At 38.1% G+C, this 15,854-nt stretch overlaps 1 protein-coding gene across 1 annotated transcript; it reads right to left on the reverse strand.

Annotated features, from left to right (window-relative positions):
• Positions 1-14,752: 14,752 nt before the first annotated feature.
• On the reverse strand, positions 14,753-15,331 carry LOC143888895 (uncharacterized). The gene has a single exon (XM_077393280.1). It carries the CDS (start codon positions 15,329-15,331, stop codon positions 14,753-14,755), a length of 579 nt encoding a protein of 192 aa, XP_077249395.1.
• Positions 15,332-15,854: the final 523 nt, after the last annotated feature.

Here is a 15,854-nt window from a genome sequence, read left to right on the forward strand (position 1 = left end):
CTCTTTATTATTATTTCTTTTTTTTTTTTTGGAGTTTGACGGCATTCCAGGTAAGAGATAATGGATCTTCTTCTTTCAAGATTCTAATATGTGCTTTCGACTTTCTTAGAGCGAAACTTGTTCTTTGACATCCTCCATCTATGGATTTGTAACTCTTGATATTTGACGATCACTTTTCAATGCTTGCTCTTGAACTTTTTATCTTGAATTTGTTGGCTTCATGTTATGAATTTGAGAACCAAGGTCATTGATTGGAAATATGAAAGTTGTTTCTACTCTATGCCCCTTGTATAGCATATGTCTCTCACTTTCTTCATTCTCTTAAACTTTCTATTTATGTCTTGCCCCTGGTATCGGTTGTATCGTTTCTAGACAATCTTATTATTCTTGAAATAAGTTTATCAATTCTTCACACTCTTCAGAGGGTGATGTACTTTTAATCGGCATTCACTGAATCAAAGTTTCAGTGCCAATGTTTATCACTTCAGTTTTATCTTTAAGATGCCAAGCTCGACGCTCCTCTTGTTTGCGCATATGCTACAAACTAAGGGGAGTTTCGTTGGCATTTCTTTCCTCATTCGAGACGAGAGTCTTATTTTTATTGTTATGAAAGTTAGAAGCAAACATACTAGAATGTATGAAGAAGCAAGATTTATTGAATGGAAAGAAATTATATCATTATTGGACTCATCCTGAACAAGCTCAAGATTTACATTATCAGAAAAGGACTCGCTTGGACAAGGCACTGACAATGACTTAACTGATATGACCGAAATAAAAATTTATTCAAACTTCAGAAGACAAAACTAGATGACTAGACTCAATAAATATAGCAGACGGACTAAGACTCTAACAGTTGCGACTGTCTGGTGTTGAAGGCTCGGCGAAGGCTGGTTCGTTCTGAATCATCATCATGGCTGATACTTTCAATTTTGGATTCTTTCTGTTCTACTGTAGCTAGACCTGAGCTTCTCAAACTTCGATGTGTCTAAGCCTTATCTGGCAATGGTGCGGCATGGTTCCACACAACATTTGGCGTTTGCTGGAATGATAGCTTGCGCTCATCAATCAATTTTTGGATCACATGTCTCAAAGTTATACACTGATCGGTGGTGTGCCCTGATCTTTGGTGAAAGTCGCAGTGTTCATCTGCCTTCCACATCCTGGGGAGTGGATTTGGAGGATCCCTAATACGAGGTAAATAGATATCGCCTGAAGCCAACCCTTGTTGCAATATAACAGATGGTGGAAGCGGGAGGGGGGCGAATTGCATATCGGGCTTTTGCTGAGGTGTAGGTCTTGGTTGATCATATTCGATTACCATAGGCTCCTGTGACCAGTTAATCCCCTTTTCCCTTTCCTTAAACCCTTTCAGGATACCAAATCGTGGGATAGGCAAATCAGTGAATTTTCTGCTTTGTTTTGAAGCTGGCTTCTCTTCCTTACACACTAGAGTCTCAAGAGGTTTTTCACAATTTTGGGCAATACTGGCTTGGGCAGTGACATCTTCAGTCATAATATCCATGTTGAAGAAGTGCTCAGAACTTTGACATTGACAACAATGGGTGGACATATAATGTATCTGATTCTTCACTTGACTGACTTCACCAACTACCATGGCTGTCTGCAGAGAGAGGTTTATGAAGAATTTCTCCATCTCTATGAACGCATCATTTTGAGACGATTTCAATGCATCATAGAGGCTATGATTTTTGTCCTTAGAAGCAATGGTGGCTGGGCCAAGTTTCTCATCCAGCTGAGCCTTAATGTATTGATTCTCTTCCTTAAGTTCTTTCATCTGTTGGACAAGCAGAGCTAGGGTTTCTGTGATATGAAAGAGTTGGAAATTTTCCATAGAATCTGCCATAGGTAGGAAAAAGTGGATAGAGAGACTTTCAACACAAATGGAGAGTTAAATTTTCTCACTTAATCCAGAATAAATTCAAACCCAAGAAATTTTCCAAGATTCTCAGTGATGACCAATCCCGACATAGAAACAATAAACACGAGATGTAAGCTTGACATTCAGGGAATTTTTCTTTTCTATGATTGATATGATAATTATGATACGGCTAGTTAAGGAATGGGAGATAAAAGGATAGTTCATCAAAACAAATAAACATAACAATGATGACATGATAGCACATGGGGATGCCTCTGGTTTAAGGATTATCGGAATGAACTCTTGAAGGAATTTAGAAGATGATCTTGAAAAAGGTTCCCCCCAGAGTAAGAAGGAATTGACCTTAAGTTAGGGACGCAATGATCTTAAGAGAAAGATGATCTAGGCTAAACAATCTGAATATGTAAACTACATTCCAGATGTATGAACTGCCCTAGGGAAAGCCTAAGCGATAGGTCACACGACCTATAATGACACAAGCATGACTAGGCCATTGAGAGAGAGAAATCAGGATATCATAATCATATGATTTAGCAAGATCGTGCAAGATAGATCTGAGAGATAGATCGAGAGGAAGCTACCCTATGAAATCTTTGGAATGATGGGATTTATATCCTAATCCCAAAGGGAAAGTTTTTTAATCTTCTTACATTTTAACAAGGGTTACCTAAAGGCATCAATCCTAATCCTAATCTAATGGAGTGGAGAGAGGATCTTGACTCATGACTTTGTTTGTATACCTAAGGACCGATCGTAGCCATTGAAAGATGGACTACGGCCCAATCTAGACACAAATGGGTAGGATATCCTAAACTACGCTCACACACGTGATGCACATGTGTTCGTATACTACATGCATGTGTGGGTTAATCTAGGGGTAAGGCCAAGAGTTCTCTTAGCGCGAATCCGTGCTCAATATACTGTACCAGTGTCTGGTGTATCAGTACGTGAACAACAGATCCGTTTACGCAACATAAAAGTACTAGGCTAAGGGTGGAATGCTTCTCTAGCACAGAGGCACCAGGTGAAGAAATCACAGTCAACCATGCTAGATTACACTCCGGGTTCCTAAAATAGGATGTGTGTGCATGTGAGATGCAAGAGTTTAGACGCAAGTGATGTAATTGTGTGCAATATGTTTACACAATCTATGATGCCTTCAGGTTTTGTTAGATTAAGTTTGACTATTATGTGATGAGAAAGTAAACAAACTAATCTACCAAGCATATAAGAGATAGAGTTTTTATGAGCCAGTTAAATTAAATTCAAATGAGTTATCCTTTGAAGTTTTAATGAAGTTAGGTGATCCCCAGCAGAGTCGCCAAAGTGTGGGATCCGATCCCGCGAGAGGGTTGAGGCGCGAGCCGCCACGCTCTCTCTTGGTCTCTCGTACCCATGCGAATGGCGTGTGATTTTTATTATCGATTTTAATTACCCAACCAAGCAGGCAGCAACCAAGCCATAGGGTGCAATCAAACGTGCAACCTAGTACCCATAAGGGCAGGGGTAAGCCGCCGAGCCTAGCAATGTGTGATTTAATTCATCTTTTCCGTGAACTTGGGATCACTAAGGCAATCCGAATTCCGCGCAAAAGAGAGTGACAGAGTCGCCACCTAGATAAGGGATCTTGGACCCATAATTGACCAGAAATTTAGACTTGTTACCTAGTTATGAGAATGGAAGGTATGGGGAGTTACCACCACATGCACCATTCCTGCCCGATAATCGGTCTTCAATTCCAAAAGTTAACTCTTTTGAATTTCTTTTAAATGACTCATTTAACTCTATATTAATGTGCGAACTACATGACATGCATCCTAAGATCTAATTTCAGTGTAATTCCTAAATGTGTATCTTGATTTTCATAATTTGTTTGAATTCAATCTAAGAGAAAGTTCTCCTAAAATTCTAATTTCATGTAAAGTCCTAAGTGATTTAATTACTTTTAATTTAAGGATTAATGTACAAAACCCCACCACTTATGTGTGGAGCCGACTCGGGCTTGGTAGCCACTCAAGTATCCAAGTTGTCTAAGTATCCCAGCCTCACTAGAATCAGAGTCGATCGTAGTTCGGTTCACCTGAACTAAGCTACTTATGCCTAACTCATCTAGGACACCGACCTAGACTGGATTGACTGTTTTAACAGTTTAAGAGAAATTATTTAATTCAAGTTGAAGATTTTATTATCCTAAGACTTCATCTAAGATGCTATATGGTCCTATCTAAGTACAAGACGTCCCTTAGACTAATGCAGGTTAACCTACATCCTAGGTAACTAGGTTTGTCCTAGGGGAAAATTGGGTGACTAGTGTAACTAGATCTATGTCACGGTTGCTATCCATAGCAAACGCCCGTGATGATGCTAAACTCTTAACTCTAGGACTCCCTAAAACTTAGGATACAACGTGACGTAAGTGTTCCTAAGGGGCCCTAAAGATTCCTACAATAGGAGACCGTAATCCAATGGCTCCTAAGACGCGGATCGAATTAATTCGATTTGTTGAACTTAATGATTTTTTATTTTTGAGAATTTTCGATTCCTAAACATCTAAGGAATACCAAAGGCTCTATGGTTCGCAAGTTTCGGCCTCGAATCACAACCATGGAAGGGAATCGTGCTCTCAACACTTGTATAATTTTGCACGTAAATTATAGTATCTTATTGCCTAGCATATTTCTCAGGATTTCCGTGGACAGTGGACCTCGGAGCCAATATCATACTATAATTTACACACTCCAATTATGCAGGATTAATCACAATTAGTATACGATTACGGTTGCGATCTCGGCAGTTAGACTATCGCGGTATAGCGAATTTACAATGGAGATCTACAAACCCTAAGGTTTCTGTTTCAAACAAGTTAGGGATTAAATTCATTATGTAAAGTTAAGATTTGTTAGAGGTTTTTACTGACTTTTGTGTTGATTTGCTATTAAATTATGATTTATTAACATTAAGACCAGATTGCTATGATTACACAGAAACCCTAAGCAATCAAACCCCAAATCAGCTGAAACTTTTCCAGTAACAAGATATGGATGATTGTGGCGTACTGGAAAACTTTCATGAATTATCATTAAGATTGGATATCAATTTTTGATTTTCCAAAATTAAAATCAGATTGTAGATTAACACAGTAACTTATAGTATATCAATTTCAAATTAACTTAAACTCTTACAGTATAAAGATAATCATGATATTAGACTACTGTATGACTTTCATGGATTTTTATTATGATTTGATGCCCATTTAAATTCACACAAAAATCAGAGGAAACCAAAGAACTACTTAAAAAGCAAACCTAATGGTATCCTAAAATCAAATAAAAACTTTCAGTAGATATTTAATAGATTATAAATTTTCTATCAAAATTTTAAAACTTAAAAAGTAAATCTCCTCCATAAAATTGGTTTTTAAATATAAGAGATCAATTTGTTTCCTAGGCATTAAAACCCGTTTATTAAAATAAATTGTAAAATCTTATCAAATCTTTGAAAAATTAATTGAAAATATTTCTCTAACATAGTAACCAAAGTTACTGGTTGGTAAAGAAAAATTTTGAAAATATATTAATTTAATAAGAAAAAAGAATTATGGCACGTAAAACGGGGAAGCGATTAGAAAATAGTAAAAACCATATTTTTTTTAAAATATTTTTCAATGGAAACTTTCATTTATCATTAGGCTTTAATTCTGGAAAGTTTCATCAATTTTTAAAATGATATGGTATTTATTAAAAATAGCCAAAATTTAAAATAATTAATAATCCGATTAAATAAACTCCAAAAAATATGAAAATTTGTGGGTGATCTAAAAACGTTGTAAAACTACTGGAAACAAACTTTCACTAAATTTAGACAAGAATTGATATACTTTTGGCTCCATTTATCAAGAAATAACCCTTTTCGGGGTTATTCTTTGAAAAATAGAATGAAAACTAAAACGGCCGAACCATGGTTGGAAATTAAGTTTCCAGTTGTTTTGTATTTTATATAAAACCCAAAAAATATCAGTTTTTAAAAAGAACCATGTCTTCAAACACTTGGTTTGATAATCTAATTTAAATCCATATTGAATAAAAACAAAAGAAAACCATTTTTAAATGGAGAAAAATTAATTTTTGGATCAAATTTTGAATTTTGAAAAATCATAATCTATATTATAATATACTGGAATTTCAAAGAAAAACTCGTTGATTTGATCCATCAAAATTAAAACTCTAGCATGCTTTTTCTACTTCACAAAGATGAGGAATCCTTACCGTTGATCGTGATCCTTGTCTCTAGGGTTGGTGATCCAAGATATACGCTTTGTCCAACCCTTTTATACGCTAAAAAGATCCATAGAATACTCCAATAATCCTTGATTGTGTGATGCCTTGGAGAAGAAGAAGGAATTTAAGAATTCATTTTGTGAAGAACACTTGAGAGAGAGATGAACACATTTCAAGAGAGATGAGATTTTTTTTCTCTCTTTTTTTTGGAGGAGAGAGAAAAAGGATGAATTTGGATTTTTTTGGATCCTTCCCAGGATTGTTTGCTTGATTTTTGTACAAAAAAGCTAGGGTTAAGAGAGAAATAGTAGTTTCCAATGTGAGAGCTCTCATTTTTGGCTTGTTTCCAATTTTCCCCTCTTACTTTCTTTCTTTCTTTCTTGTTTCCAAATTGGATTTGGTTCCAATCTTAATTTCTTTTCAATCAAGACATGCTATTATCATTCAACATTGCTTCTTTGGAAGAAAAACTTTTTAAGCAATCATTCCTCTTTTCCTTCTTTCCTTCTTTTCTTTTTTTATTCTTTTTATTTTTCTTCTAACAAATATGATGTCACCATTGTGACATCATCAAGGTTGGGTGCTCAACTCATGTGGGTCATCCATGTGGGGCGCCCACCATGGTGGTCGACCCATATGGGTGAACCCACATGAGCTCCATCTTTGCGGGCTTTAGCCCAATGGGCCATTTCACACGGGTTTCGGGTTTTTCCGTAAAAATTCAATAAAATCTTTCTAAATTCAACATTCTATATATGGACCAACCCATTTGACATTTATGGTGCATCCCTCACACATGATCGGACCATCTTTTTTGGAAAACAACTTTTCGGACCAAAATGCCCCTATTTGACTGTTAGACATCCAAATGCGACCAAAATACCCTCAGATTGGTTCACCCCTAAAGGGAAAAATTAAAAATGGAAAGTCTTTTTGGTCAAACTTCTAAAATTGGGTCATTTCGGTGAGTAATATTAAACAGGATCATTTGGTATCCTCTGAAAATACCCAAAATGCCCTCAACACTTAGAATTTCCAAATTAAGCGAAACCCCTGAGAAATTCTAAATTTAGCAGGTTTTCCAAAATTCAGGAAATCATTCATAATCTCTCAGACATATTTCGGGGATCAAAATAATTACACAGGAAAAGACCAAATTACCCCGAGGTGCTAGAATTTGGCGAGACTAGGGAAACCCCTGAGAAATTCCAAAAATAGCAGATTTTCGAAAATTTATGAACGGACTCAAGATTTCTTAGACACAAGTTAGGGACGAAATATGATATATTGGAAATGTCTAAAATACCCCCGAAGTGCAAGACTAAGAGAAAATCTTCAGAGATCTAAATTTAGCAGGTTTCCCAAATCTTACGAAATTACTCCTAATCCATCAGCCGTACCCTCAAAATGGTTTTGGATATATGAGAAATGATTGAAATATCCATAGGATGATGAAAATGTGGAAGCCCCATGAGTTTCTAAAAATAGCAGCTTTTTTAAATTTATAAAATCACTCATGATTTCTCAAATATAACTCGGGGCTCAAACAAGACACACCGGGAATGACAAAAATACCCCTGCAGTGCAAAATAGGCAAAAATGAGGGAAACCCTGAAAATTCTAAAAATAGCAGGTTTTTTCATTTGCTTGGAAACTTGAACTTTGATCTTTCAAAGGCCAAAGGAACCCCCTAGAGACCTTCAGGATCGCGAATCAACTTCAAAACTCCCATAATGAAATGAAATCTACCCTAAAATGCATGGATGCCTAATCCTAGGTAGAATACGGACTCGAAACTTGACAAACTACCAAATCTTTTACTTTTTTAGGGGTGTCTACACATGGGGCCCACACTTTCTACAATTTAGAATTCAAGCTTCAATATTCTCTTTCCTGCCTTAGATGTTGGGTCACCATGTGGGGCCCATCTATGTTGCATCTATTTTGATAAGTCCACCAAGGTTGCATCAGAACATTGTTTCCACTAGATAATCCAAACCCTCCGTTAGATTGGCTGCAAAATAAATATTGGGCCATGGTGGATAATGATTCCATATTCGATCTTTTCTTTGAAAATTTACCTCTTTAGCTCCATTTTCTATGAAAATCCAGAAATATCCCTGAAACATCAAAAACAAGGAAAACAAATCAAATAGCACTGCTCTAAAAGTAAAAAGATAATCTTTTCCTACCTACAATTCACACATATATGTGCTCATCAGAGCCCACGGATTCTGCCAAGAGAAGAATTTGACATTACAATGAATGTTAAATAGCCTTTCCATGGAGAGGTGTGGTGCACGTTTATCCAAATTCTAAAGAAACGAAAGAGACACTATATCACCCATGTTTATCCAGGATCGGGCCCATTCGGCTTTGTTAGTGGACCCCATGTTCAAAACAAAAATCAAAAGTCCATTCTTAAATGTGATTCGGTCGTTGTTGGGGGCAACATATGAAAGCCATTAACACATGCATATGTGGGGTCACATATATGGGATACGCCCCACTTAGGAAATACGCTCACCTTTTTCTTTTTCTTTTTTTATTTCCAAGCATACCAATTTTCCATCCTTCAAAAAGAGGCAAGAGAGAAGCTTAGAACAAAAGTAAGTTATGGCATTCTATTTTCGGGTCTCGGATCTTAAATCAATTTTGTTTCTTTTTCGCAACATAGAAGCTTCTAAATCTCGGCAATTTTCTCTCTTGGAACGCCATTTAATAAGCTAATCTCTTTTAAAATAATAGCAATTTCTCTCATTCTTCAAGAAAAAATACCGTATTCTCTCTTGCTATTATTATGGTAGGGGATTCTTGTTTTAAGCCAGCACTCTCTTTGGAAAGAAAAAGAAGAAGATGGCAAGCATGTCAGATGGGGAGAGACTTTCTTTTTTCTCTTTTTGTCTCATTTGTGATTATAAAGCCAAGAGGAGGAGTTCTTTTGGATGGCTCTCTCTCTCTTCCCCTATAGGACCGGTCCAATTATCTATCTCATCTCTCCATTCCCTGCTTTCTAAGGCCAGTGATTATTTTTAGGAGTGACTCTCTCTCACATCCGACCTTAGGTTGGTGAAACGGAGCCTCTTCATGCTCGAATAACCCCATGGCTCTGTCACCTCTCTAATAATCTCACATCTCTCTTACAGCCCCTCATAACTCTCTCTATAAATACCTTTCACATCTCTTTAAACTCTACCTTCTCTCATCTCTATCTCTCACAAATCTCTCTCATATATCTCTCTGATTCCCTCATCCATCTTTCTGCGGGTCTTCGCACATAGCTTCGGTTCACAACTTCATCAAAGGGGTATTCTAGAGGGTATAAAAAGGGTGCGACAAACCGTATACCTCGGATTTACGCACCCTAGAGACAATGAGCGCGATCAATGGTAGGTTCCTCCATTTCTATAATATCAAAGGTAGAAAAGCATGCTTAGGGCCGTTTCTTCTTTGTTTTCTTCATGATTTTCGTAAAAGCTACCATGCATGATCTAATATGATTTTGGTGGGTCAGTTTATTTGATTATCGATTTTGGTAAAAAAATGAATCGTTATATAAGAAAATTTGGTGTTTAACCGATTGGGATATTTAGTGGCTTTTGAATCGTTTTACAAAGTGAGTGTTTTAAAACCAAGGGTTTTTCGCGAAGCTATATTTTTCTGATCTTAATGAGGTTAAAAGAACACCAAAAATCTAAAAATCCTGGTAGATTTCATTTGTTTTGATGGTAAAAAAATTCGTTCAAAAAATTCGGAAATAGGATTTCGATGGTAAAAATTGTTCATATAACAAAACAATTCAAAACTGATTGAAATTTGGTCCTCAGAAGATTTTTAATGTTTAGATATCATACAAAAATTTTCAAAAGATTTGAAGTTCATTTATTATTTTTACTGGAATTGTTTTGGTAAAATCACTGATTTTCACGTATATGAAGGACATATCACTCAAAAAACTCTTTAAAAGCTAAAATTTGGTAGCAAGATGAATTGACCAGTCAGAATCATATTGTGAATTTCTCAGGAATTTTGGATCATATTTTAATACTTGTTATTGATTTTTAATTGCTCTGACCAGAACATAGATATATCTGTTAAAAATAAAAAATTATCGAAATAATGTCCGAACATTTTCTCATAATTTTCTATCCATCCGCAAATGTTCTAGTAAAAGTTTTGTTGGATTTGGAATTCGTTTGCTATATGTTTTAGTGTAATGTCATCAATCTGACCCGAAAGTGGAAAATCAATTAAAAATTGAATTTTAATCTCTAAACTCATGAACAATTCAAGAAGAATATACTTTGAAAGAACACATCATATCCTAAAGTTTCTAGAATAGAGAACTTAATTAGCTATAGGATGATTTGTAAAATCATTAATCTGATCCAATTGTGATAAATTCATTTAAAAATCCAAATTAATTCAAAGCACCTTGAAAAGTTTTAGAGAACTCTAAATTTTCATCATGTATTCTATAATTAAGCCAGTTGAAACAGAAATCTTAGGGGTCGTAGATTTTCTTTGTAAAATGACCATGCTAGGATAGTTTAGATGCCAAGATTGCGTTCATAATCGTATCCTAATTGCGATCAATTTAAATTAAAGTACGTTATTGGCTCCGATGTCCATTGTCCACGGAAATCCTGAGAAATATGCCACGCAATAACATACTATAACTTACGTGCTAAATTATTCAAGGGTGGAAAGCACGATTCCCTTCTATGGATGCAACTCAAGGCGAAAACTTGCTAATATTAGAGCCATTGGTATTCCTTAGATTTTCGGATTTGGAAACATTTAAGCAGCTGAAAATCATTAACTTCAACAAATTGAATCCATTTACCCCATGTCTTTCGGAACCGTTGGATTGCAGTCTCCATCGTAAGAACCTTTAGAGCCCCCTTTAGGAACACTTATGTCATGTCGTGTTCTAGGTTTTAGGGAGTCCTAGAGTTACGAGTCCAGCCTCATCACGGCCGTTTACTATGGATAGCAACCGTGGCATTGATCTAGTTACACTAGTCACCCAATTTTTCCTAGGACAAACCTAGTTACCTATGATGGAGGTTAATCTGCATTAGTCTAAGGGACGACTTGCACTTAGATAGGACCATATAACATCTTAGATGAAGTCCTAGGATAATAAAATCTTCAACTTGAATTAAATAATTTCTCTTAAACTGTTAAAACAGTTAATACAATCTAGATCGGTGTCCTACATGAGTTAGGCATAAGTAGCTTAGTTCAGGTGCACCGAACTACAATCGACTCTGATTCCAGTGAGGCTGGGATACATAGGCAGTTTGGATACTTGAGTGGCATACCAAGCACGAGTCGGCTCCACACATAAGTGGTGGGGTTTTGTATATTAATCCTTAAATTAAATATAATTAAATCACTTAGAACTTTCCATGGAATTAGAATTTTAGGAGAACTTTCACTTAGATTGAATTTAAACTAATTAAGAAAATCAAGATACACATTTAGGAATTACATTTAAATTAGATTTTAGGATGCATGTCACGTAGTTCGTACTTCAATAGAGTTAAATGAGCCATTTAAAAGAAATTCAAGAGAGTTAACTTTTGGAATCGAAAACCGGATTATCGGGCGAGGATGGTGCATGTGGTGGTAACTCCCCATACCTTCCATTCTTGTAACAAGGTAACGAGTCTAGATTTCTGGTTATTTATGGGTCCTAGATCCCTCATCTAGGTGGCGACTCTATCATTCTCCTTTGTGTGAAATTTGGATTCTTTTAGTGATCCCAAGTTCACGGAAAGGATGAATTAAATCACACATTGCTAGGCTCGGCGGCTTACCCCTGCCCTTGTGGGTACTGGGTTGGACGTTTGTTTGCACCATAGGGCTTGGTTGTTGCCGACTTGGTTGGGTAATCAATAAAAAAAAAGGGCACGCGCCAATCGCGTGGGTACGAGAGACCAAGAGAGAGTATGGCGCCTCGCGGGCCATTACCCTCTCGCTGGATCGGGTCCCACAGAAACTCAAAACGTCGGAGGAGGCCGTTAGCGATCTAGTTCTAGATCGGTTGGTAGCCGAGGCAGAGGCAATATCCAAGTTTAAGGAAAGCGAAGATTTTCGCTTTGAAGTGGTGTTCCACCCTCTTGACTTTGAAGTGAGGGGGTTCGAAGAATGCAAGAGGCAAGTTCTGTAAATTATGCCCGATTTTCCAGTAGAACGCTTCACCACCCCTAAGACCAATACCGTGGCTACTGACTCTCCGATCATTGCTGAATTGAACCCTTCCTTTGCTAATGTGTAAGTTCTTTTCCAGATGCGCTTGGTTAAACTTATTTGGTTCGTAATATTTGCCTCATGATGGGGTATATACTTTGTGTTGGTGTGCTTTTGTTAGCAGTTTTTGGTACTTACAAGTAATTTATATGTATACAGTGTACGAGCTGTATTCCTCACCTTTATTGGGGAATAAAACTTGTAATCTTTAATTTTATAAACCTCATGCCTTTCCTCTGTGAGGGGCGAGGTTTTCTTTTATTACTCTGGTTACACCTCTCTCATTTTTCTCAAAAATAAAAAAGGGGAAATCCAGGTGAAGAAGTGACAGGATCTTTGGTCCGTACTTTACTTACGAGGAGTGGGCCGGACCTTCGGTCCTGTTCCCATTTTCTTTAGGGATACGCTCTCTTGTTCCTTTATAAAGGTAACAATTTTCGGGTACTCCCTTTGTGCTTTGTACATCGGTTGTCTTTCTTCGATTGATCAATTCGAAGTCGACTGACCCGCCCTCCTTTTGTGAGGAGGGAACTCATATCTAGCGATATTCTTAGTGGTGTCCGGGATGATCAACCTTGGTTGCACTTCTCTTATCATCTGGTTTGCTCTAAGGATCAGGGCATCGGGTCCTCCTGTCTAATGGGTCGGACGAGTGCCTCACCCTACTCGGCCAGTTTATTTGCTCGGTCGTGGGCATTAACCCTAAAAGGTTAATTGATGTAATGGCATAAAGTCCTCCTGTCTAATGGGTTGGACGAGTGCCTAACCCTACTCGACCGATTTACATACTCGGTCGGTGGGTATTAACCTGATGAGGTTAATTACTGTAGTCATATTTATATGCATATAAATATTTTTATTTGTTTATTTTTAACATAATTATTTAACATAGGTGTGTATAAGCTTATTTCTTCCTTTTCAAGGATAAGCATTTTTACCTTGTTTTAATCAACCTACCTACATGACTGGTGAGGGCTGTAATATTTCAAAAAAATTTCAAACACACAGAAACATTAATCATTCATGGAAGTATAATAGGAACACTTATTGAAATAAAACTAAACTTTATTTCATCACGTGAAATTCCTTATTACATCCTTTCTTTCTTGGAGATCTGTCTCTACTTATTCCTGCATTTTTAAAAATGAAAACAAAACACAATACCAAATAAAGGGAAATTAACTAAACTTACTGATAGAATTTCCTTAAGTTTTGCATGTGCCATGTCCTGGGAATCGGTGCGCCATCTAGATTTTCCAATTGGTATGCTCCTGGGCGTAGGATCCTTATAACTCTATAGGGCCCTTCCCATGAGGGGGCGAGTTTTCCAGCATTCCTTGGATTTGAAACCTTTGCCCGTCAGAGTACCAGATCTCATTCCTTAAGAGCTCTATCTTTCATCCGATGGTTGTAGTACCGAGCGACCCTCTGCTGGTATGCGGCGACTCTGATTCAAGCTTTTTCTCTGGTCTCCTCTATGAGATCCAAACTGCTCCTCATGAGTTCGTCATTCATTTGCTCATTGTAGCCTTCGACTCTTGGAGAGGGAATGGCTATCTCGACCGGAATGATTACCTCAACACCGAATGCTAGATTGAATGGAGATTCGCGTGTTGCAGTGCGTGGGGTAGTTCGATAGGCCCACAGGACATTCGGTAACTCTGACGCCCAAATGTTTTTGGTGTCTTCAACTCTCTTTTTAAAACTTTGAAGGAGAATTCAGCTGGTTACCTTGACTTGTCCATTTGCTTGTGGATGTCCAACCGAAGTAAATCATTGTTCGATCATGAGCCTTTCGCAAAAATTTCTGAATTGTTCACTAGCAAGCTGGGGCCCATTGTCAGTAACTAATACTCATGGTATCCCATATCGGCATACGATGTCATGGTAGAAAAAGGTTTCTATCACCTTAGAGGTGGCCTTTCTTACTGCTTTGGCCTCTACCCATTTGGTGAAATAGTCTTTCGCGACATATAGCATCGTATGCCCGCCGACTGATGGTGGAAATGGGCCTAACAGATCCATTCCCCACATCGCAAAAGGAATTGGGCTGGAGATAGGGGAGTATTGGGTTGCTAGTTGGCGAGGTACCGATGAAATTTTTTGGCACTGCTCACATTTCTTGATGTAATTTTGAGCGTCCTCGAGTATGGTCGGCCTGAAGAATCCTCAACGAAGGATCTTATGAGCTAGCACCTTGCCCCCCAAGTGGTCTCCACATATGCCTTCATTTACTTCCGTCATCGCTCGGTCTGCGTCTGTGGGTAGGAGACATTTTAGTAGCGGCCAAGAAAACGATCGCTTATATAGTGCTTCACCCTTGAGGATGTAAAGGGAGGGCGGACTTGGCAGTAATTCTCCTTGCTTCTTTTCGGTCTTCTGGCAAGGTACCATCTCTAAGGTATTGTATAATGGAGTCCATCCAGCTGGTTTCGTGGACGATATGGGCAATCTCCTCTTTCTCGATGCTGGGACGGGAGATTATCTCAGCATATACGTTTCCCCAGTTGGTGGTACCGGAGGAGACCATTTTAGATAAAGTGTCAGCCCTTGCATTAAGAGTTCTAGAAATCTGTACAATCTTGAATTCTTTGAAAATGGAGATTTTCCCCCTCACCTTTTCTAGATATTTTAGCATCCTTTGGTCTTTTGCCTCATAAAGGCCATTAATATGTCCAACAATGATTTGTGAATCACTATGGGCCTTTAATCGGTCGGCTTCCAATTCCAGGACTAGTGATAGTCCGACCAGGAGTGCCTCATACTCAACCTCATTGTTGGAAGCATTGAAGTCGAGTTTCAGGGCATATTCTACTAGGAATCTATCGGGTCCGGCCAAGACTAATCCGGCCCCATTGCCGTCTGAGTTGGCCGATCCGTCGACGAACAACATCCATGGAAATTGCTTTTCTTCATATTTTGTCTCCTCTTGCCCCCCCCCCCCCCCGAGTCTTTGGTCAGAGCCGCGCATTCCACAACAAAGTCAGCAAGTACGTGTGACTTAATGGCAAGGCAGGGTCGTACCTGTATGTCGAATTCGCCCAGTTCGACCGCCCAGTTGATTAGCCGTCCAGAGGTATCCGGCTTCTGCAAGATCTTACGCAATGGTTGGTCGGTGAGAACAATTATGCTGTGAGCTTGAAAGTATGGACGCAATTTCCAGGCGGCAATGACCACTGTGAATGCAAACTTCTCGATATTGTGATACCTGGTTTTGGCATTGTGGAGCACGCGGCTGACATAATATATCGGGTGTTCTGTCCTTTGTTCTTGCCTGATAAGCACATCACTTACGGCCAAAGGGCTTACCGCTAGGTAAAGATATAACTCTTCATTTGGTAACAGTTTCATTAACACTGGAGGAGATTGAAGGTATTGCTTTAGCTTGTCGAATGCATCCTGGCATTCGTTTGTCC

Source organism: Tasmannia lanceolata, unplaced genomic scaffold (genome assembly GCF_043159265.1).
Source record: "Tasmannia lanceolata isolate RefF3 unplaced genomic scaffold, GAP_Taslan_0.1 ptg000012l, whole genome shotgun sequence".
Lineage (NCBI taxonomy): Eukaryota > Viridiplantae > Streptophyta > Magnoliopsida > Canellales > Winteraceae > Tasmannia > Tasmannia lanceolata.